The following is a 24,864-nucleotide window of genomic DNA, read 5'->3' as shown; positions in this document are numbered from 1 at the left end:
CTACGCCATTTCAGCTGCAAGGCTCCGTTAATTAAGTCACCTTTTTCACTGTTTTTGCAACAGTGCAATGTTGTCTGTAGTTAAATGGATGGCTTGTTGCATTAACAGACAGGAATTTTCCCGACATACTGTCCTCCATTCAACCTGGGATCCATGAAGGATATTTCTTTTCACATACTTGAATATATATTCCAGTCAATATTCAGAAGGATGGATAGGAGGCTCAAATAGTGATCCCAAAACTGACAGGTCCATCGCGATAAACCTGTCAATTTCGAGGCCACAGTTCGAGCCTCTCGTCCATCCTTCTATTTATTCACTAACAGTCGTTTATTAGGACTTAATATGAGTTCACATATTATCCAATACATTCTCGTATGTTTTGTCTTGTTCTGTTGCTACACAAGCTGAGTATGCGTTCGGATGTCTGTCATCATTTTGTGTGTAATCACGGGCGTTTAAAATAATGAAAATGTGCCTCTTTTGTAATAGGATCTTCATTCCGAATACCATGAAGTCCAGAATGTTTATTATACGATGCTTCTTTGTTCTGAGCCTCTGCTGTTTTTGTTTTACATCAAGTTACTCGATCTCACATGCGTAAGCGATGAGGGTAGGAAGAGAGTTTTCCCAGCGATGCAACAGTCTTAGTGAATGAACATCCTAGAGTGAAACTCCTGGAAAACATGGTACGAGACTCGTACCACCTTTTCCAGGAGTCGCCCTCCCAAACAATCGTAATACGAGTGTTTTGGAGGGCGACAGGGTCGAACGTTGGTAGAACATCAGGATTGGGGTAGCCAAATCATCACGCGGATAGAGAGGTCATTTAAAATATATGGGATTATGTTGAGGTCTGGCTGTATGAATCAAGTTCTGCGTACTTTCATGCAGTGTGTGAAAGCTGGAATCCTGCTGTGGACCGATAGTTTGTATATGGGATTACGTATACAAATTACAGGGTGAGGGGCGAGGGGATGCCATTAAGATGATGTCTGATTTTTTTTCTTTTTCTTCATTCAGCTTTTTGATATTATTTCGCTCATGACTCAAGAATTTCTCATCGAATCGACTTCAGATTTTCAAACGCTTGTGTACGGTAACGAGAACCAGAGTCTTCGAACAACTGGCATGTCCACGTGCCCTATGACTGAAGTTGTTGATTTCATTCCCAGCATCCTGGAATGACCGGGATAACTTCCATAGCCCTCAGTGGCGGAGCTTCAGACCTTCAAGAAAGATGCCTCAAATTTCGACGTCGAAGGAGAGAAATGCAGGTGTGTAGGTACAGATTAGACCATTTTACAAGATGTTTAAAAGAAATTTAACTTTCTTTCCCGTTAATAAATAAAAAAGGCACAATACCGTGACTGGAACGATACACAAATATCCCGCACATAAAAGAGAGAAGCTTACGACGACGTTTCAGTCCAACTTGGACCATTGACAAAGTGACACTAACCAGAAGTACGAACGAACGAACGAACGAAAGCTCAGGTAAGATCCCAAATGGGATGAGCGGGGAAGACGGGACAGACGAAGAATAGTGCTGGAGAGGAGTGTTCTTAGTCGTTGAAATAGAGCCAGGGCTTAACCCAGCAGCGACAGCGATCGTGGGACAGATATTGAGAAGAGAAATTCAGGCTCTTCTGTTGGGACTCCAGTGAGGTGAGCGGGGAAGAAGGGACATGCGACGTTTAGCGCTAGAGAGGAGTGTAGAACTGGGCCATGTCTTGACCCAAAAGCTAAGGCGAACGTGGGTCAGAGAATGGTACCTCTCATAGAAGGTACCTGTCAGCGAATCCAAGGTTATTTGTAAATAGGGTTTGGAGCAGGATCATGAAAGGAGTAGAAAAGGTTGTGTTCTTATCTCCCTCTTTCTCCGTGCCCTCCGCATCTGTGATCCTCAGTTCCTTCCAGCAGAAATTTCCACTCTTCATAATTCGTTTTCCCGTCTTGGCTACCCTTCCCATTTCATAGACTCTGCCCTCTCACGTGCTAAACGCAATTTCTTCTCTCCCAAACTCTCTACTCATGAGAACTCTTCTATCCTCTGCCTTCCCTACATTTCCGGTCTTTCTAATCTCAACAATTCTCTCCGTCCCTTAGACATCAAGCTTACCTTCCGCCAGACTAACACTCTTCGCACTAATCTCGTTCATACCTCTCCTCCCTCTACAGATGTTCCTGGTGTCTACTCTATTTCTTGCTCCTCCTGTCCTCTTCAATACTTCGGAGAAACTGGTCGATCTCTTTCTGACAGACTTAGGGAGCACAAAAATAGTGTTAGGCTTGCCGACACTAACAATGCTCTTTTCTGTCACGTCAGAGATCATAGCCATCCTATTGACTGGTCTTCTGCTAAAACTGTGTTCCCTACTTCCAACTCGAACAGTCGCCGTCTAGTTGAATCCTCTCTAATACACAACTTTCCTTGTATGAACCTTAGCCCTGGCTTCGTCTCTGTAGATGCCTTCCTCTCCCACTACATTATAAAATGCTCCAAACTTCAGAACACCCGTGACTTAACCTGACTCCTCATTTTTTCTTTTTCTTTTTCTCCCTCTTCCCCTTTCCTCTTTCCTTTTCTCCTCTGGGTTGTCTTTCTCTCTTCTGTCTCGTGTTTCTGTTCCTTCTTCATTTATTTCACCACTTCCCCTTTCACGCACCTCTGTGCGCTTGCTCTCCCTCAGTGGGCACCTAGCTCTCTTGCAGTGCTCCCCTTCCTTTGTATTTGACTGGCTCGTCCTCCTTATTTCCCACTTCTACCACTACCACTACTACTACCTCTACTACTACTACTACTACTACTACTGATGAAATTAAGACATTATTAACTTTTTTCACTAAGGTATTTGAGGAGGTAGATCATGGTAATGAATATGATATTGTGTATATGGACTTCAGTAAGGCTTTTGACAGGGTCCCACATCAGAGACTATTGAGGAAAATTAAAGCACATGGAATAGGAGGAGAAATTTTTTCCTGGATAGAGGCATGGTTGACAAATAGGCAGCAGAGAGTTTGCATAAATGGGGAGAAATCAGAGTGGGGAAGTGTCACGAGCGGTGTTCCACAGGGGTCAGTGTTGGGCCCCCTGCTGTTCACAATCTACATAAACGACATAGATGAGGGCATAAAGAGCGACATCGGCAAGTTTGCCGATGACACCAAAATAGGCCGTCGAATTCATTCTGACGAGGACATTCGAGCACTCCAGGAAGATTTGAATAGACTGATGCAGTGGTCGGAGAAGTGGCAGATGCAGTTTAATATAGACAAATGCAAAGTTCTAAATGTTGGACAGGACAATAACCATGCCACATATAAACTAAATAATGTAGATCTTAATATTACGGATTGCGAAAAAGATTTAGGAGTTCTGGTTAGCAGTAATCTGAAACCAAGACAACAGTGCATAAGTGTTCGCAATAAAGCTAATAGAATCCTTGGCTTCATATCAAGAAGCATAAATAATAGGAGTCCTCAGGTTGTTCTTCAACTCTATACATCCTTGGTTAGGCCTCATTTAGATTATGCTGCACAGTTTTGGTCACCGTATTACAGAATGGATATAAATTCTCTGGAAAATGTACAAAGGAGGATGACAAAGTTGATCCCATGTATCAGAAACCTTCCCTATGAGGATAGACTAAGGGCCCTGAAACTGCACTCTCTAGTAAGACGTAGAATTAGGGGGGATATGATTGAGGTGTATAAATGGAAGACAGGAATAAATAAAGGGGATGTAAATAGTGTGCTGAAAATATCTAGCCTAGACAGGACTCGCAGCAATGGTTTTAAGTTGGAAAAATTCAGATTCAGGAAGGATATAGGAAAGTACTGGTTTGGTAATAGAGTTGTGGATGAGTGGAACAAACTCCCAAGTACCGTTATAGAGGCCAGAACGTTGTGTAGCTTTAAAAATAGGTTGGATAAATACATGAGTGGATGTGGGTGGGTGTGAGTTAGACCTGATAGCTTGTGCTACCAGGTCGGTTGCCGTGTTCCTCCCTTAAGTCAATGTGACCTGACCTGACTAGGTTGGGTGCATTGGCTTAAGCCGGTAGGAGACTTGGACCTGCCTCGCATGGGCCAGTAGGCCTTCTGCAGTGTTCCTTCGTTCTTATGTTCTTATGTGCGGCGTCTGGTTGTCTTTGTTGTGGACGTTTCGCCATCCAGTGGCTGGCTGGATGGCGAAACGTTTACGATAGGGATGCCCGGGTGTTGCGCATGTCTTAATTTCATCTTGTCGGTATTATATACCATTCTTGTACTACTACTACTACTACTACTACTACTACTACTACTACTACTACTACTACCACCACCACCACCTCTTCCTGCCTATATATAGCCGTCCTGCTCCACTTCTGGTTAGTGTGACTTTGTCAATGGTCCAAGTTGGACCGAAACGTCGTCGTAAGCTTGTCTTTTATGTGCGGGTTATTTGTGTTTCCCGTTAAATGACGTTAAATCAATTTAATTTTACTTATTCTGAATGGCTTCAGTATTTAATAGATGATGCATCTTATGGCCAGGATTATACTCATTAAGTTTCGTTTGAGTGCAGTCAAATTTGTTAATATAATAAAACAATTTTGTTAACCCCCCCACACCGTCTTCTAATCTTCATGCTCCAAATTCTCTCCACAGACTGTCACAAAATATGTGAATATTATGTTACATAAAAATAATGTTGAGCTGGTATGGTTTGTTTGCAATCGTGTCATTACGATTTCGTGAGTCGTGAAGATGACGTCCTCTGGAGTGTACCTGGAGGGTGTTGCGGGAGTCAACGCCCCCGCGGCCCGGTCCATGACCAGGCTTTACGGTGGATCAGGGCCTGATCAATCAGGCTGTTACTGCCGGCCGCACGCAATCCAGTGTATGAACCACAGTCCGGCTGGTCAGGTACTGACTTTAGGTATCTGTCTAGCTTCCTCATGAAGACAGCCAAGGGTGTATTAGAAGCCCCCCTTATGTATACTTGGAGTATACCTGGAGAGGGTTTCGGGGGTTAACGCCCCCGCGGCCCGGTCTGTAACCAGGTCTTATGGTGGATCAGGGCCTGATCAACCAGGCTGTTTCTGTTGGCAGCACGCAACCCGACGTACGAACCACAGCCCAGCTGGTCAGGTACTGACTTTAGGTGCCTGTCCAGTGCCTGCTTGAAGACAGCCAGGGGTCTATTGGTAATCCCTCTTATGTATGCTGGAAGGCAGTTGAACAGTCTTGGGCTTTGACACTTATTGTGATGTCTCTTATCGTGCTAGTGGCACCCCTGTTTTTCGTTGCGGGGATGTTGCATCGTCTGCCGAGTCTTTTGCTGTCACAGGGAGTGAGTTTCGTGTGCAAGTTTGGTACCAATCCCTCTAGGATTTTCCAAGTGTATATAAGATAAGATTTCGTTCGGATTTTTAACCCCGGAGGGTTAGCCACCCAGGATAACCCAAGAAAGTCAGTGCGTCATCGAGGACTGTCTAACTTATTTCCATTGGGGTCCTTAATCTTGTCCCCCAGGATGCGACCCACACCAGTCGACTAACACCCAGGTACCTATTTGCTGCTAGGTGAACAGGACAACAGGTGTAAGGAAACGTGTCGAAATGTTTCCACCCGCCGGGAATCGAACCCGGGCCCGCCTGCGTTCTAGGGAGTAGAGGTTGAGGAACTACAAGCTTTCCCAGTAATTGAGGTGTTTTATCGCAGTTATGTGTGTCGTGAAGATTCTCTGTACAGTTTCTTGGTCAGCAGTTTCACCTGCCCTAAAAGGTGCTGTTAGTGTGCAGCAATATTCCAGCCTAGATAGAGCAAGCGACCTGAAGTGTGTCATCGTGGGCTTGGCATCCCTAGTTTTGAAGGTTCTCATTATCCATCCTGTCATTTTTCTAGCAGATGTGATTGATACACTGTTATGGTCTTTGAAGGTGAGATCCTCTAACATGATCATTCCCAGGTCTTTTACATTAGTTTTTCGCTCTACTGTGTGATTGGAATTTGTTTTATAATCTGATATAGTTTTAATTGCCTCAAGTTTTCCACGTCGGAGCAATTGAAATTTCTCATCATTGAACTTCATATTGTTTTCTGCGGCCCTTTTAAAGATTTGATTGATATCCACCTGGAGTCTTGCGGTGTCTTCAATAGAGGACACTGTCATGCAAATTCGGGTGTCATCTGCAAAGGAAGATACGGTGCTGTGGCTTACATCCTTGTCTGTCAGATAGGAGGATGAGGAACAGGATGGGAGCGAGTACTGTGCTTTGTGGAACACTGGGAGCGAGTACTGTGCTTTGTGGAACAGCTTTTCACCGTAGCTGCCTTAGACTTTACTCTCTTTACTATTGCTCTTTGTGTTCTGTTTGTCAGGAAATTATAGATCCCTCTACCAACTTTTCCTGTTATTCCTTTATCACGCATTTTGTGCTATTACACCATGGTCACATTTGTCAAAGGTTTTTGCAAAGTCTGTGTATACTACATCTGCATTTAGTTTGTCTTCTAGAGTATCCAGGACCTTAACTCACGAAATCGTAATGACACGACTGCAAACAAACCATACCACGGACAGGGATAGAACCCGCGATCAGAGTCTCTCAAAACTCCAGACCGTCGCGTTCGCCCCTGGGCCCCGTGGCTAACGCGACGGTGGGAGTTCTAAGACTCTGTTTGCGGGTTCTACCCCCGTCCGTGGTATGGTTTCATCCAGGACCTTGTCATAGTGGACCAGTAGTTGGGACAGGCAGGAACGACCTGCTCTAAACCCATGTTTCCCTGGGTTGTGTAACTTATGGGTATCTAGATGGGTGCTGGGAGGTACTTGAACAGTCTTGGGCACCGGACACTTACTGTGTTATCTCTTAGAGTACTCGAGTCACCACCTGCCGAGTCTTTTGCTTTCGTAAGGAGTGATTTCTGTGTGGAGATTTGGGACTAGTACTTCCAGGATTTTCCAGGTGTAAATTATGATGCATCTTTCTCGCCTGCCTTCCAAGGAGTACAGGTCAGGGAACTTCAAACAGTCCCAGTAATTGAGGTACCTGACTGTACTTACACGTGCAGTGAAAGTTCTCTGTATATTCTCAAGATCTACAATTTCGCCTGCCTTGAAAAGGGGCTGTTAATGTACAGCAGTACTCCAGCCCAGAGAGAGAACAAGTATCTTAAAGAGAATCATCATTGTTTTGGCATTCCTTGTTTTGAAGGTTCTCATTATTCACCCTATCCTTTTCCTAGCAGATGTGATAATGGCACCCTTGTGATCTTTTAAAGTGAGATCCTCTGACATTTTCATTCTCAAGTCGTTCACATAATTTTTCAGCTCTGTTAAGTGGGTAAAATTTGTTTTATACTCTGGTCTAGTTTTTATTTCCTTAAATTTTCCATATCAAAGTAATTGAAATTTGTCCTCATTGAGCTTCATATTGTTTTCTGTGGCCCATTGAAAGATTTGGTTTATATCCGCTTGGAGATTTGTAGTATCCTCAATGGATGAGATGCCCTCATGCAAATTATATCTTTAACAAAAGAGGACACGGTGCTATGGTTTACGTCTCTATCTATATCAGAGATGTGGATGAGAAAAAGGATCGGAGTGAGTACTGTACCCTTTGGAACAGAACCTGCCACTGGAACCGCCCCTGACTCTGTTTACTATTACTCATTATTTTCTATTGGTTAGAAAATTAAAGATACATCTACCCACTTTTCCTATTATTCCTCTATCACGCATTTTGTGTGCTATTACACCATGATCATACTTGGCGAAGGCTTTCATAAAGTCTGAGTATAATACATCTGCATTCTGTTTGTCCTCCAGTGCATCCAAGACCATATCATAGTGGTCCAGTAGTTTTGAGAGTCATGATGCCCTGGCATTTTAGTCGCCTCTTACGACACGCACGACATACGGAGGAAGAATTCTTCTTCACTTCTCTATGGATTATTATTATTATTAGTAGTAGTAGTAGTATAATAAAAGTCTAAGAGTAATTTAAGGAGCTACATTAAGAACTGTTTCGGGAATATACAGTAAATATGCAGAATTAAAAAAAAATTCATGCGGAAAGTTAAAAAGAAAATATTGATCCGACAATTTTCTTCACATCTTGGCCTTTATATTTGTATCAAGTTTCTCCAAAGGTTGAGGAATATCACAGAACACAAGGAATATTAGACAACACGAGGAATATTACACAGAACACGAGGAATATTACACAGAACACGAGGAATATCACAGAACACGAGGAACATCACAGAACACAAGGAGTATCAGACATGAGGAATATCACACACAACACGAAGAATATCACACACAACACGAGGAATATCACAGAATACTAGGAATATCCCATAACACAAGGAATATCAGACAACACGAGGGATATCACACACAACACTTGGAATATCACAGTGAGCACGAGGATTTTTTTTTTTTTTAGTAATTTCAACTATTTTATGTTTTAGAAAAATAATTATGTAAACTTAACTTATTGAAGGGGGTCAGCCTGCCCCCCAGGGGACCCACAGCGGTCCTGTTCAACCTTGCAAAATTTCTCTTGGAGAGTCCTGGGTTTAGGGACTCTACCCCTCATGGAAGGTTCCTTGATGTTGGTGAGGGGCTCTTGATTTAGGGAATTGAATCTGTGCTCCAGTTCCCCGAATTAAGCCTGAATGCCTTCCACATCCCCCCCTGGGCGCTGTATAATTTATTTATTTATTTATTTATTTAAAAATTTGAGCACACATACAGAGGTACAAAAAATACAGATAAGAGCAGCATGCCAAAGCCACTTATACTATGCATAGCATTACGGGCTGGCTTAAAATTAACTTAAGATTAACTAAGCAATGATGAAATCAGTGATAAAACTTTAATGTAAACAGGTTACTATAAAGCACAAGTGAGTATTACAAAGACAGGTCATATGGTTGTATGCATTGTTGTACATTCAGTAGAATGGAGTATTCTGTTAGGTAGTGTATTTAAAAAATAATAAAGTTAGATTGGGTTTTAGGTTTAACATTTATGTGATATAATTGTGAGAAACATTTAAGATATACAATTTATAAGGTTCAGTTATTCAGTATTTATTTGGTTTTGGGTGAGTAAGTGATCTTTGAGAAGAGACTTGAATTTATAAACAGGTAGTGTTTCTTTTATATTTACAGGTAATGAATTCCAGATTTTAGGGCCTTTTATGTGCATTGAGTTTTTGCATAGTGTGAGATGGACACGAGGAACATCAAAGAGTGATCTGTGCCTTGTGTTATGGTCATGTGTTCTGTTGAGGTTGGCAAGGAGATGTTTGAGGGGAGGGTTAATATCAGAGTTAAGTGTTCTATGTATGTAATAGGTGCAGTAATAAGTATGGATGTTTTGTATGGTGAGTAGGTTTAGTGTATTGAATATTGGTGGAGTGTGCTGCCTATAGTGAGAATTTATCATTCTAACTGCAGCCTTTTGTTGGGTAATTAGTGGTCTGAGATGTTTACTTGTTGTTGAGCCCCATGCACAAATTCCATAGGTGAGATAGGGGTAAATAAGAGAGTGATATAGGGCCAGGAGGGCTGACTGTGGAGCATAGTACCGTATCTTCGATAGTATGCCTACAGTCTTGGAAATTTTCTTAGAAATTTGTTGTATATGTGTATGAAATTTGAGTCTATTATCAAGGTGGATTCCTAAGAATTTTCCCTCTGTTAGCTTTGTGATAGGTGATCCGTTTATCATTATGTTAAGAGGGACATCTGTAGCTCTGTTACCAAACTGAATGAAGTAGGTTTTGTCAATGTTTAGTGTAAGTTTGTTAGTCCTCATCCAGGTAGATATTTTCTGTAATTCGGTATTTACAGTATTGGCTAGCGTGACTGGGCTCGGGTGGGAGAAGACGTATGTAGTGTCATCTGCAAATAGTGTGGGTTTGAGTAATTGCGAAGCATTTGGTAGGTCATTTATGTATAGGAGAAAGAGAAGAGGGCCAAGGACACTTCCCTGTGGGACACCAACTGTAATTGGTTGTGCAGAAGAGTTTGCCCCATTTGCATACACATATTGGCTTCTGTTGCCGAGGTATGACTTGAGGTAGTTGAGGGAGTGCCCTCTAATACCATAGTGTGACAATTTTACGTGGAGCAAGTCATGGTTAACTGTATCAAAAGCTTTACGTAAGTCAATGAAGATCCCCAGTGGGACTTCTTTTTTCTCTATTGCAGTGTATATATGTTCTAGCATGTGTATAATAGCATCATTAGTATTTTTATTTGGCCTGAATCCAAATTGGCAGGGGTTGAGTATGTTTTGGGAGATAAGGTAGGAGTAGATTCGTTTATGAATTAATTTTTCGAAGATTTTTGAGAGAGGGTGTAAGTTGGATATTGGCCTATAGTTATTCAACTCTGTTTGGTCTCCTCCTTTGTGGATCGGGGTGACCCTTGCTATTTTGAGTACTGTAGGGAAGGTGGAGGATTCAATGGATTTGTTAAAGAGTGTTGCAATGATTGGTGATAGCGGGTTTAGCGCTTCCCCCTTGATTATAATAATAATAATAATTAGGGACTCTAACAGGGCGTAGCGTTTTTCCTAAAATTTGAGTTTGCGATAGTTCTGATGGCTGATTTTCGTTGTGTGAAAAGTGCTGTGAAGTGGGCATCTGGGATAGGCATCTAGGCACAAATTACATAGGTAAAGGAGGGATAAACGAGAAGTAGTGATGATAAAAGTTTGGGAACACAGTAGAGAATTTTCAAGTGTATGACTCGAGTTATATTGTAATTTTCTTTTAATAAAGTCATATTTTAAGTTTTAAAAGTTGTATTTTACTTTTTTTGTCATTAAGAAGTTTTTCTAAATTCTGTTTTATTTAAGTCAGTGAAGTTAATTTATTATACACTAGCATATATGAAAATAATATGTATTTAAAACTACATTTGCCAGAAATTTGGTTCAACAGGCGAGGAAAAAGACTTAGTCTAGTGTAAATATCTCATAATCACATAAATTTGTCTAAATTCTACTATGCTCTGCTAAAATAGTATAAATAAAAAATAAATATAAACCACATCATAAAGTTGTGTGTCTGAATTCATGTCTGTATTAACAACTCATTACATTTGTAATAGATCAAAAATAACAATACTATCTTATTTCTACATGTATAAGGTATACTGTCCTAGCTGACATCAATGACATACTATTATACAGAAAGCCGCTTGTTATGCAGAGCATTTCCCGCAAATTAGGTCAGTTTTGTCCCAGGATGCGACCCACACCAGTCAACTAACACCCAGGTGCCCATTTTATACTGATGGGTGAACATGGACAGCAGGTGTCTTATGGAAACACGTCCGGGCCTCAGTGTGTGAGCCGAGTGCGTTAGTGATCAAGCTACAGGACATCTTAATTCATTACCGCAGTAACTACCATAACAACCACAACATCCACTTCTAGTCCCTGGACCCATTATGTGCCTCTGTAATATTTTGACTACCCCATTCCCACACTATGGATATGTGGTGCATCAAAAAAACTATTTAACTAACCAATTTAGAATCGTGTTCAAAAAAAAAAGTTTGGGAAACACTGGCAAAGGAATAAAATTTACGTTTATTATCCCAGAGTTTCCACACTACGTGTACAAGATATACTTTTATATATTCTTCCTTCTTACGTTCTCACCATTTAAGAAACAGTGGCAGTGCGGGAGAATAAATACATAGGGAGGTACCACCGCTGGTGCTACAGGGGAATCATCCTCCTCAAAGAAGGGAATTAATGTATTTCAGGGAAACATACCGGTAGAGATTTCCTCCCGTTGCTGTTAAAGTATTTTCTTTCCCTACCCCTCCACCCTATGTTATAGTAGTAGGCAGTTTTGAAAGTGGCGGTGGTAGTAGTAGTGGGTAGTTTTGAAAGTGGCGGTGGTAGTAGTAGTGGGTAGTTTTGAAAGTGGCGGTGGTAGTAGTAGTGGGTAGTTTTGAAAGTGGCGGTGGTAGTAGTAGTAGGCAGTTTTGAAAGTGGCGGTGGTAGTAGTAGTGGGTAGTTTTGAAAGTGGCGGTGGTAGTAGTAGTGGGTAGTTTTGAAAGTGGCGGTGGTAGTAGTAGTAGTAGGCAGTTTTGAAAGTGGCGGTGGTAGTAGTAGTGGGTAGTTTTGAAAGTAGAGATGGTAGTAGTAGTAGTGGGTAGTTTTGAAAGTGGCGGTGGTGGCAGTAGTAGTAGAAGTGGGTAGTTTTGAAAGTGGCAGTGGTAGTAGTAATAGTGGGTAGTTGTGAAAGTGGCAGTGGTAGTAGCAGTAGCTTTGAAAGTGGCGGTGGTAGTAGTAATAGGTAGTTTTGAAAATGGAAGTGGTGGTGGTAGTAGTAGGTAGTTTTAAAAGTGACAGTAGTAATAGTAACAGGTAGTTTTGAAAGTGGCAGTAGTAGTACTAGGTAGTTTTGAAAGTGGCAGTAGTAGTAGTAGGTACTTTTGAAAGTGGCAGTAGTAATAATAGGTAGTTTTGAAAGTGGCAGTAGTAGTAGTAGGTACTTTTGAAAGTGGAAGTAGTAGTAGTAGGTAGTTTTGAAAGTGGCAGTAGTAGTACTAGGTAGTTTTGAAAGTGGCAGTAGTAGTACTAGGTAGTTTTGAAAGTGGCAGTAGTAATAGTAGGTAGTTTTGAAAGTGGCAGTAGTAATAATAGGTAGTTTTGAAAGTGGCAGTAGTAGTAGGTACTTTTGAAAGTGGCAGTAGTAGTACTAGGTAGTTTTGAAAGTGGCAGTAGTAGTACTAGGTAGTTTTGAAAGTGGCAGTAGTAGTACTAGGTAGTTTTGAAAGTGGCAGTAGTAGTGCTAGGTACTTTTGAAAGTGGCAGTAGTAGTACTAGGTAGTTTTGAAAGTGGCAGTAGTAGTACTAGGTAGTTTTGAAAGTGGCAGTAGTAGTACTAGGCAGTTTTGAAAGTTGTGGAAAATTGCATTTATCTGGATGTAACTAATTATGTACATAACAGTAAATGATAACAAAGATAATTATTATTTATCAATGTTACATAGACCAGTAGGAATTTGGGACACCTAGGTTGCAAAAAATGTCCCCCTTCGATACCTACCACTGTCATAACCACAAGTTGCTCTGGACCTATTAATTAAATGAAATATACATACACCAGGAATACTGGTAAATATATAAATTTGTGGACTGTATATTAAAAAATGATTATATATAAATTCACATATACATAACAGAAGGAAAATATATCTTAATATCATTCACCAATTTGACTGTATATTAAGTTGTATCACACTCAGAAAAACCTCACTAACTAAATTTATGAAAACACTGGCCAGAATTATACACAAATCTAGAGAGCTTATCTGAGGTTCCTGGAGCTATCTTGTCCAGTCGTCTGATATCTCAAGTTATGCAGGAATGCACATCCAACAATTTCGCCTCCTATTTGAGAGGTGTCAATCCAATTTTAACCTCTAGAGCACGAAAAATAATTCCCATTATATTAACGTTGTATCCAATTCAAAACCAAGATGGCGAGTCTCGTCTGCGCAGACGCAGGCTTTCCGTTTTCTATGACATAAATATTATTAAATACAGTATGGCCATCTATTTACATATAAATACTGAATTTCTGTAAAATATATACAGTATTTTCCACAAAAGTGGCAGTAGTAGTACTAGGCAGTTTTGAAAGTGGCAGTAGTAGTACCGGGCAGTTTTGAAAGTGGCAGTAGTAGTAGTAGTAGTAGGTAGTTTTGAAAGTGGCAGTAGTAGTACTAGGCAGTTTTGAAAGTGGCAGTAGTAGTACTAGGCAGTTTTGAAAGTGGCAGTAGTAGTACTAGGCAGTTTTGAAAGTGGCAGTAGTAGTACTAGGCAGTTTTGAAAGTGGCAGTAGTAGTACTAGGTAGTTTTGAAAGTGGCAGTAGTAGTACTAGGTAGTTTTGAAAGTGGCAGTAGTAGTACTAGGTAGTTTTGAAAGTGGCAGTAGTAGTACTAGGTAGTTTTGAAAGTGGCAGTAGTAGTACTAGGTAGTTTTGAAAGTGGCAATAGTAGTACTAGGTAGTTTTGAAAGTGGCAGTAGTAGTACTAGGTAGTTTTGAAAGTGGCAGTAGTAGTACTAGGTAGTTTTGAAAGTGGCAGTAGTAGTACTAGGTAGTTTTGAAAGTGGCAGTAGTAGTACTAGGTAGTTTTGAAAGTGGCAATAGTAGTAGTAGGTAGTTTTGAAAGTGGCAGTAATAGTACTAGGCAGTTTTGAAAGTGGCAGTAGTAGTAGTAGGTAGTTTTGAAAGTGGCAGTAGTAGTAGTAGGTAGTTTTGAAAGTGGCAGTAGTAGTAGTAGGTAGTTTTGAAAGTGGCAGTAGTAGTACTAGGTAGTTTTGAAAGTGGCAGTAGTAGTACTAGGTAGTTTTGAAAGTGGCAGTAGTAGTACTAGGTAGTTTTGAAAGTGGCAGTAGTAGTACTAGGTAGTTTTGAAAGTGGCAGTAGTAGTAGTAGGTAGTTTTGAAAGTGGCAGTAGTAGTAGTAGGTAGTTTTGAAAGTGGCAGTAATAGTACTAGGCAGTTTTGAAAGTGGCAATAGTAGTAGTAGGTAGTTTTGAAAGTGGCAGTAGTAGTAGTAGGTAGTTTTGAAAGTGGCAGTAGTAGTAGTAGGAAGTTTTGAAAGTGGCAGTAGTAGTAGTAGGTAGTTTTGAAAGTGGCAGTAGTAGTAGTAGGTAGTTTTGAAAGTGGCAGTAGTAGTAGTAGGTAGTTTTGAAAGTGGCAGTAGTAGTAGTAGGTAGTTTTGAAAGTGGCAGTAGTAGTAGTAGGTAGTTTTGAAAGTGGCGGGTTGCGTGTTGATCAATGTAGTAAACAGAAGAGGTGTTATGGCCGCCTGGCTGGTGACTCACCAACACTGGCGCTACCAAAACAAACACACTTATGAGGTAATGCTCTGCTTATCTCCACTTACTTCCACCTCCACCTCGTCTCCACCACCTCTCCACTCTCCACAACCCCCACAACAGTGGAAGAAACTCCACAAATCCCCTGAATGGTAGCAAGTTGTTCTCTCACGTTTTACACGTACCCATGTCATCTTCTGGCATGAAATGACTTCTTCATTTACCATGACAGGTATTTTACTCTCTACACTGATGTAGAGGCCGTGGTAGACAGTGTTTGTGATGGTGTTGTAGCCAAGATTGTGAAGCAGTGCCTGCCAGGGGCAATCCATGCCAGGAAGGTTGTATTAGCAGCAGTGGTTCACCAATACGATCAAGATAGTTCTACGATGGTCACTCATATTTTGTCTCGCACTCTTTCTTATATTTGCTTCATTGATCTTATTTACAGTGTGGTGTTGAGACTAATGTGTGAGGTGTGTAGTGGAAGGAATCCGGTTGAATGACTTCAGGTAGAATGTGAGTTTATATATCTATATATATATATATATTTATACAGTATATGTATCACCTGTCCAAGCATTACTAAGTTTATTTTGGCACAGATTCACATAAATACAATTTTCATACATAGTGTGCGTTATCGAGGATATCCCAAAAAGTCAGACAAATTGACTTATTACCATTTAGATAAGTAATATACGTTGGTTAATGTATCTAAGTTAAATTACCTAATACCCTTAAAATAGGTCCCTTAATGCTGGTGAGGGGCTCTTGATCCAAGGAATTTCTTGAATCAAGTCTGGATATCTTTCAATCTTCCATGTGTTGTATGCCTAAGTAAGTTTATTTAGGTACAGGTACACATAAGTACAATTATCATACATAATTTAACATGTAAGGTACCTAGGATAACCTGAAAAGTTAGACTATGTGACTTATTTCCTTTAGGGTTTAGTACTCCCCCCCCCATGAATGTATCACCTAATATAAGTTATTTGTATTTTGAATTTAATAATTACATATTGCCTGGCTTTTTGGGGCCAATATAAGATAAGATTTTGTTTTGGTTTCTAACCCTGGAGCAGAGGGTTAGTTACCCAGGATAACCCAAGAAAGGCAGTGCATCATCAAGGGACTGTCTGTCTTATTTCCACTGTGGTCCTCAATTTTGTCTCTCAGGATGCAACCCACACCAGTTAGCTAACACATAGGTACCTACTTAGGTGAATGGAGACAGCAGGTGTAAGGAAACACACCCAATGTTTCCACCCTTGCCGGGGATCAGTCCCTGGATACTCAGTGTGGTAGACAAGAGCATTGCCTACCATGCCACAGCACACCATGGCCTAGGTAATTTGAACTGTGTATGATAATTGTACTTATGTGTATATGCCTAAAACTTACGTAGTGTCATTAGGTAGTAAGTTGTTAGTGACAGCAGTCATCCAGGGAGGTACTACCATCCTGTCACCCCTCAAGGGAGGTCTCAGTAAGTTTATTTAGGTACAGGTACACACAAGTACAATTGTCATACCTAGTAACTTGTGTAAATTATCCAGGATAACCCAAAAAGTCAGTGACTTATTTCCATTGGGGTCCTTAATGATGATGTAGGGCTCTTGATTCAAGGAATTGGACCTATCCTCCCTTGAATCAAACCTGATTACCTTTCATTGTCACAGGTATTGCCTGATCCCTACAGGTTTAGTGCTCCCCAATGACTCTAATAATGCTGTCCTGCCATGAGTGTGCAAAACAAGCTTTTTAAACATTTTGCACTTTGCCAGATTGCTGGTTGTTTCTTTCCTGTCTCATCAACACGTCAGACACCAGGTATATCATACATACATCTGCATATGTTTAGTACCTAGTAACTCGGTGGTCAACATTTCACAAATGAAGGGATACAAGGTTGAACCCCAATGGAAATATCACTTTGACATTTTTGGGTTATCCTAAATAATTTACACTATGTATGATAATTATATATATGTTTACCTGTGCCTAAATGAACTTAATTACTTGCTTAATTACTTACTTGCCCATATATCCTGTCCCAACTGGGGCAGGATATATGGGCAAGCCTCTTGAACACCACCTGCCACCTATTACATTGTAGTAAATTGATACCTGTTAGTCAGTCAAATGTTGCAGGCCTCATCCTGAGGGAGGACCCCAATGGTATTCATGGGTTATTAACCATCCGGGATTAGTAAACTGAACAAAGTTTTTTCTTATTCTAAAATTACCTTCACTTTCCTATGTACATTTTAATAATTCTTATTCCTGTACTATTTTATTTCTGATTAATGAGGCTCAGTCTGAGCCCAGGATATTGGGCAATTATCCCCATAGCCATTAAGAGGTGCATATATATCAGATAAATATAGAAGTAGCGTTTTATGATGATTTAACTTAGGATATCCATACAATTCCTCAGGATGAGTTAAATTCATTACATTTTCTTTTAAAAAATCTTCGTTTAACTTGAAATACTAATGGTAGTGACGTGTGTCATCGTTGTTTTGTTAAAGTTGGTTAAGGTTTATTTATGTTGTGTCTCGCCAGTTCAAAAGAATTTTCACTCACATTTTTATCTTACCATGGACAGCAGTGATTTGTTTATGCATGATTATTCATTGATTGAAAACTTTATGCCCTGTCAGATTCTCCTGGCTGTGGGAAAAGGCTGTGTTCATATCATCCAGGAGGGATAATTTACTGATGAGGCATAGATTCATTTAAATTTTTTGTTGGAATATGGCCTCATCTTAATAGTGGGACTAGAGTTATAGAGAGTTCACAGGCAAAAAAAAAAAAAAGAAAGAAATGGTATCTCCCATTTAACCCTTGCACTGTCTCACCTGTAGATCTACAGTAATGTGAGCATTGCTTACATAGATCTACTCTGAAATTGTAGCAGCCTCAGATTTGGCAGGAAAGGCCTGGTAGGCCTCTCCTGCCAAATCTGCCTGTATGGTCAGTGCGCATGGTATACAAAAAGTCGGGGCTGCTGCAATGCATTGTTCACCATGCTTCATTCCCAGGTGAATTCACTGTGTATTATTTCCCAGTGACAGCAACAGTGTGGATTATGGAGCTGAGGACAAGATGAAATTTTGTTCGGATTTTTAACCCTGAGGGTTAGCCACCCAGGAAAACTCAGTCAGTTCATTGCTGGGGATATCTGTCTTATTTCTACTGGGGTCCTTTAATCTTGTCCCTTCAGGATGCAACCTACAACAATTGACTAACACTTACTTGCTGTTAGGTGAACAAAGGTAGTAGGAAACATACTGTTTCCATCGACTGGCATAGGTAGCAGGCCATGGGCAGTGCCGATGCTGCATGCAGCAGTAACTAGTGGGAGAGAGAGAGAGAGGTGGTATGAGTGCCATCCCATCGATGTGCCACCAACAGCAACAACCTGGTTAACCAAGGAAACACCAGAAAAACTTTGCCATAGGAAGGGCTGTGGGAGTAGGAAATCTTTCAAAACCAGTTACAAGTGCTTTGACAGTGATGACAAGGTTGGTATCAGTCCTCTTAGGAAATTCAACCATATTTTCAAATATTAAGCAGCTAGCAGCCATGACTCTGACAATATGGACAAACTTTGATGTTCCCATGTTCAATATAACAACCTGACTGGTGTCTTAATCAAGTATTTCGTTTACAGCAAGCTTGTGAAACTTCCTTGATGCAGGTGGTGTTGTAAACATTGTACAATACAGCAAGTCCCCTCCATGACATTGGTTTGCCTGTAGCCATGTTGACTGAGCCCTCAGATACCTGGATCCTCAACAGTATCTCGGGTAGTTCTCTGGTGGTATGGGGAAAGACCTTCATTGAGTTTTAAGTTTCAGGAAAAGAAATCATTGGCCAAATTCCTAGTGGATGATGACATTAGCTTTGCTGGTGACCTCCCCAGTGGTTTCAAGACTATGGCAGACCTGAAAATTCACCTTGATCCAGCTGATTGGAAAGCAAATGTTGATGTGTACCTGTTTGTAGGGATGTGTATTGGTCACTTAGTATCTGAGTATGTTTAATGTTTGGAAAACTTAAAAAGTGAGGCTTTATGCTGCAACAGCATCTCCAAGCAATTAACCCAACATTGCAAATGAGCATGTGGGAAAGTCACAACTTTTTTTTAAACTTTTTAAGAGTTATGACTGATTGTAAAACAAGTCTCAGGTGCCTGTATTAAGATTCATGAAATAGTTATATGGTGTTGCAACAATATGAATACTATTGGAAAATGTTAGAAAATTTATTTAAAATTTATTTTTTCAGAGACTAAACTTGCAGCAATGAGTGCATTTGCAAGTAAAAATGGGAGGGCGGTGCACCCTCAGTCACCTCCATCAGGTGCAGCACCGGGAGGCAACACAGAATTGGCCAGTTTGTTTGAGTGCCCAGTATGTTTCGATTATGTGTTGCCACCAATCCTTCAATGCCAGAGTGGACATTTAGTTTGTGCCAATTGTCGCCCAAAGCTCACATGCTGTCCAACATGCAGAGGACCTTTAGGTAAGCATAAGGGATTTTAATTGCTTTTAATTTATGTTTGGTTTGCGACATAAGTGTAATTTTTTGTACTCTGCAAAGGTGTTAGGCATTGTTTTGTGTTAATTTTACTTATGGTTAATAATATTTTGCCTTTTATTTGACTGTTATGGGCATTCAGTTGGGGTAGTATTCCCATAAGTGTAACTTTACTTAGATTTTCTCTTGATTCTTGGAGTTTTGACTGTGAGACCAATTTCGTTTTTTTTTCATTGTTCATAGTCAAGAAGCTTATTTTTTCTAGATTTTTAGATATCTACTTCTCCCTCCTTGTAACATTAATACTCCCCTTCCAGGAAATATAAGAAATTTGGCAATGGAGAAAGTGGCATCCACAGTAATGTTCCCATGCAAATATTCCTCCTCTGGTTGCTCTGCAACCCTCCTCCACACAGACAAAACGGAACATGAAGACACATGTGAGTTCCGTCCATACATGTGTCCATGTCCTGGTGCTTCTTGTAAATGGCAAGGATCTTTAGAACAAGTTATGCCACACCTTATGAGTGCTCACAAGAGTATTACCACATTACAAGGTTGGTAAAAGTAGTGACCTCCTGTTGTACATAATCATATTTTGTAAATTCTCTTGAGTTGACATGATCACATTAAGTCATTTTGGTGGTAAACTTTTTTTTTATTATGGTGAACTGACAATTTTGGTGTTAAGATTAGTTCTAAAACTAGAAGCTCCTTAAGGTTAAACAAATGTAATATAAACTCTTCATATTTGCAAGAGTTATGTTCTTGGAAAACATTGTTAATGTACAATTTGCTAATAGACACCGTGATTCAGTGGTAAAAAAATGGTTAGGTGCAACGGTCAGACTGAACACGAGAGAATACAAAAATTTTGCTGTAGACTACACAAGTGTTAAAATATTTAAGCTGTTAAAAAGGCATGTGTATATTGTTTTTTGTCTCCTCTAAATAAACTTTTAAAAAATATTGAAAAAGTTTGTGATATTGCAATGTAACATCAGTCACCACCTTTGCTAATTGTTGTCGTATTCTTAGTCATTCTTGCTCTTGAGGAGAGGAGCAGAGGGAGGAGGAGGAAAAGATGCAGTTGGAGGAGGAGAAAGTGGAGGAAGAGGGAAAAAAGTAGATATATGGCTAGACTACCTACAGTTTGCTCTGGATGGGCTTTATAGTCCTAATTTCTACAGCACCTTTTTGTTTAACCATTTTGTATTGTTTGTCACTTTCCCATTTTTTAAATAAGCCATTTGCATAAATTTTCACGTATGTTGCAAAACTCCTTGTAAAACATGTTTAGGTCTTTCTCTTGTAATATTTTTTTCAACTGTTTGTCAATGAAATACGATTTTAGGCCTTAGGGATGTGTGATGTCACCATGGTTGTTCAGTATATTTATAGATGGAGTTGTAAGAGAAGTGAATGCTTGGGTGTTGGCAAGAGATGTGGGGTTAAAAGATAAAGAATCTAACACAAAGTGGGGGTTGTCACAGTTGCTTTTTGCTGATGACACTGTGCTTTTGGGAGATTCAGAAGAGAAGTTTCAGAGGTTGGTTGATGAGTTTGGTAGGGTATGTAAAAGAAGGAAATTAAAAGTGATTATAGGAAAGAGTTAGGTGATGAGGATAAAAAATTAGGTAGCGGAAGATTGGATATCAGATTGGAGGGAGAGTATGGAGGAGGCAAATGTATTCAGATATTTGGGAGTGGATGTGTCAGCAGATGGGTCTATGAAAGATGAGGTAAATCATAAAATTAATGAGGGGAAATAGGTGAGTGGTGCACTGAGGAATCTGTGGAGACAAAGAACTTTATCCATGAAAGCAAAGAGGGGAATGTATGAGAGTACGTATAGGTATACCAACGTTCTTGTATGGGTGAGGCAGGGGTTGTGAATATTGCAACAAGGAGAAGGCTGGAGGCAGTGGAGATGTCATGTCTGAGGGCAATGTGTGGTGTGAATATAATACAGAGAATCTGTAGTTTAGAAATTAGGAGGAGGTGTGGGATTACCAGAAGTATTATCCAGAAGGCTGAGGAGGGGTTACTGAGATGGTTTGGACATGTAGAGAGAATGGAACAAAATAGAATGACTTCGAGAGGATATAAATCTGTAGTGGAGGGAAGGTGGGGTAGGGGTCGGCCTAGGAAATGTTGGAGGGAGGGGGGTTAATGAGGTTTCGTGTGCGAGGGGCTTGGACTTCCAGCAAGCCTGCGTGAGCGTGTTAGATAGGAGCAAATGGAAACAAATGGTTTTTAGGACTTGATGTGCTGTTGGAGTGTAAGCAAGGTAACATTTACGAAGGGTTTCAGGGAAACTGGCAGGCCAGACTTGATTCCTGGAGATGGGAAGTACAATGCCGGCACTCTGAAGGAGGGGTGTTAATGTTGCAGTTTTATAGCTGTAGTGTAAGCAAGCCTCTGGCTAGACAGTGATGGAGTGAATGATGAAAGTTTTTCTTTTTTCGGGCCACCCTGCCTTGGTGGGAAACAGCCGATGTGTTAATAATAAAAAAAAAATTATACACTACAGTAAAAATATCATTGTTGAATTAGACACTTGTGCAACACTTGGGTATCTTTACTGTGGAAATGTTTCACCGCACGGTGTCTAATTCATTATCCTGTCGGTTCTCTGAACCATTTATCTACATCATTGTTTGTTTTCTCCTTATTTTTTCCCAAGTCATAATTATTAACTGATTTTACAGTACAGCCTCTCCTCGCTTAGCGACATACTTTTTACTGATGACTCGGACTTACGACGGGCTCACTGACCAGTATGCTTACCTAAATAATGTATACCTTGGATATACCTTTGAAGAGTTTCGAGAGAGTATCTACTCTCTGAGCCCGGCCATGGGCCAGGCTCATCTGGTGCTTGCCAGGTCAACCAGGCTGTTGCTGCTGGAGGCCTGCTGCCCCACATATCCATCACAGCCTGGTTGATCTGGCACCTGGTGAAGATACTTGTCCAGTTTCCTCTTGAAGGCTTCTACACTGGTTCCAGCCATGTTTCTGATATCTTCTGGTAAGATGTTGAATAGTCTGGGACCCCGGATGTTGATACAGTGTTCCCCTATTGTCCCCACTGCACCCCTGCTCTTCACTGGGTTTATTTTACACTTTCTTCCATATCTCTCACTCCAGTATGTTGTTATGGCAGTGTGCAGATTTGGGACCATGACCTCGAGGTATATATTATCATATACCTCTCTCTCCTTTGCTCCAGTAATACATGTTCAAGACTTACAGGCATTCCCAGTAGTTTAGGTGCTTTACAGGTTCAGTGTGAGCCGTAAACGATCTCTGTATTTGTTCTGGCTCAGATATTTCTCCTGCCTTGAACGGGGCCGTCAGCACTGAGCAATATTCTAAGTGAGGGAACACTAGCGATTTGAAGAGTGTCACCATCGACATTATTTCCCTTGTTTTGAAAGTTCTCAATACCCACCCCGTCATCTTCCTGGCTATCGTGATCTTTGTCTTGTTATGGTCTTTAAAAGGTCGGCTGACATAATTATTCCTAGGTCTTTTACGTGTTCCTTACGTTCTATTTGGTGACCCTCTTGAATTTTGTATATAGTGCTCCTTTTGAGTTCTTCATTCTTTCCATACCTAAGCAGCTGGAACTTATCACCATTGAACATCATATTGTTCTCCACTGCCCTCTGCTGATTTCCTCTATTTTGTTTATTACAATATACAGCACACTGCCATATAAATATTTAAAAATATATCAGAGATGTTATAAATGGTGCAAAGGTGATATTAAAACAATATCAAAGATGGTTGACACAAACCCACTACCATTATAGCATGCTTCTCACTTAGCGACGAATTCGCTTACCAATGTGGTATTTGGAACAGAACTCCGTCGTTAAGTAAGGAGAGGCTGTATTTGCAGTTTAACATTGTCTGTCTTTCCCAGAGGGCTTGGTTTTTGTAGATATTTTTTCTTTCCTAATAAAAACTAGGTTAAATACTCAGTTTTGTTACGTTCTTTTACCTGAGTCACTTCTTTATTATACTGATCCATAAAAAAGCTACATTGAGGAATTTAGCTGGCCTTTTGTTGGCTATCTAGCCTCATATGGCTGCCCAGTTTTTTTTTATTAACTGATCATTTCCCACCGAGGCAAGGTGACTCGAAAAAGACACACTTTCACCTTCATTCACACTATCACTGTCTTGCCAGAGACTTGCAGATATAGTCTAACTTTTCCAGGTTTTTTCTTTCTCGTGTTGTGAAATGCATTTTGTTTTTTGGATTTCCACCATTAATATTATGATATAGTAATTTATATTTTTTGGTTGCCTGTGCACTTTTACCATTATTGCCAGTCTTTACAGTTTTTCTACCTTCTCTCTCTCTCTGGGTTTTTTTTTTTTTTAAACAGGGTTTGATAAGGTTAGGTTAAGAATTCCTAGCTTTATTGACAAGAGATTTACAAGTTAAGGATTCCTAACTTTATTGACAAGCTAAGAGCTGTTACCTACATCAGCTCATTTAAAAGCATTTTTATTGTTATGAAACATACAAGTAGGAAACAGGATGAAGTTGGAGCCATTTGTGGGCCAGCATTTTCACTTGATCGACTGACTTTATCTCGTTGACATCATAATGCCGTACGAATGTGTTCCAGACCTGAGTCATCCTGGGGATAAATAATCTCAGATAAAGTGATGTCCTGGAGAAAGGTACAGCCATAGTGAAGTTGCTGATTTCTGCCCGTCTTGTGGCATAGAAGCTTGCTTCTCTCTGTCCTCGAAGTGGATCCAAGTGTGGTACTTTGACAATGTTGCCCTTGTATATAACAGCAAGGCCACCCACATCGCTCCTGTGTTGAAGGCTCTGCTGAAGTGACAAATCTATCCAGGATGGGTCAAGGTGAGAGATGAGACGTCTTGCTCTGTTCTCTACTCTGTCAAGAAGTTGCAGATGAGAGGGGGGCAGGCAAACCAAGAAAGTGGAGCATACTGAAGGTGTGAGCACACTTATGCCTCATAAAGAATCTTCCAACCCCTACTGTCAAGCAGATGCGAGATACGGCGAAGTACTGTAAGCTTCCGGCTGCCTTGTTTGCAAGATTTACAATGTGGTTCTTCATGGTCAGTTTGGAGTCGGATTTCACTCCAAGGATATCAACTTCTTTCCCAGGTACCAACACCCTCCCATTCATGCTTACTACTGCATCGGCATTACCATCATGGTGCCTAGAGACCATCATCATTTGTGTTTTCTCAGGTGTAAATGTTACTTGCCATCGGTTTCCACAAGCTGATGTAGTTCTTGGCTGTTGATTGATGTAGCTTAAAGCAGCTGGCATTTCTTCTCTTGGATAAGTGAATGTCAGAGTAGTCGTCTGCATATGCATGGGATTCTGGGATGAGATGGAGGTCATTGAAGTAGACATTCAATAACAATGGTCCTAGCACACTTCCTTGTG

At 40.5% G+C, this 24,864-nt stretch overlaps 1 protein-coding gene across 9 annotated transcripts in view; it reads left to right on the top strand.

Annotated features, from left to right (window-relative positions):
• LOC128692330 (E3 ubiquitin-protein ligase Siah1) overlaps positions 1-24,864 on the top strand; it is a 538,875-nt gene that overhangs the window by 472,644 nt on the left and 41,367 nt on the right. For 2 of the 9 annotated variants that reach the window (XM_070096364.1, XM_070096365.1), the window contains exons 2-3: positions 19,163-19,399; positions 19,732-19,971. In XM_070096364.1, the coding sequence (XP_069952465.1) occupies positions 19,180-19,399; positions 19,732-19,971 (460 nt within the window). In that variant the 5' untranslated portion in view covers positions 19,163-19,179. Of the gene's footprint in view, positions 1-1,225; positions 1,278-14,781; positions 15,096-15,253; positions 15,383-17,964; positions 18,397-18,536; positions 18,682-19,162; positions 19,400-19,731; positions 19,972-24,864 lie in introns of those variants that run through there. The other 7 variants (XM_070096363.1, XM_053781436.2, XM_053781438.2 and 4 more) reach the window with 7 other exon arrangements.

Source organism: Cherax quadricarinatus, chromosome 53 (assembly GCF_038502225.1).
Source record: "Cherax quadricarinatus isolate ZL_2023a chromosome 53, ASM3850222v1, whole genome shotgun sequence".
Lineage (NCBI taxonomy): Eukaryota > Metazoa > Arthropoda > Malacostraca > Decapoda > Parastacidae > Cherax > Cherax quadricarinatus.
The sequence above is the reverse complement of the archived record's forward strand: the minus strand, read 5'-3'. Positions and strand labels throughout refer to the sequence as shown.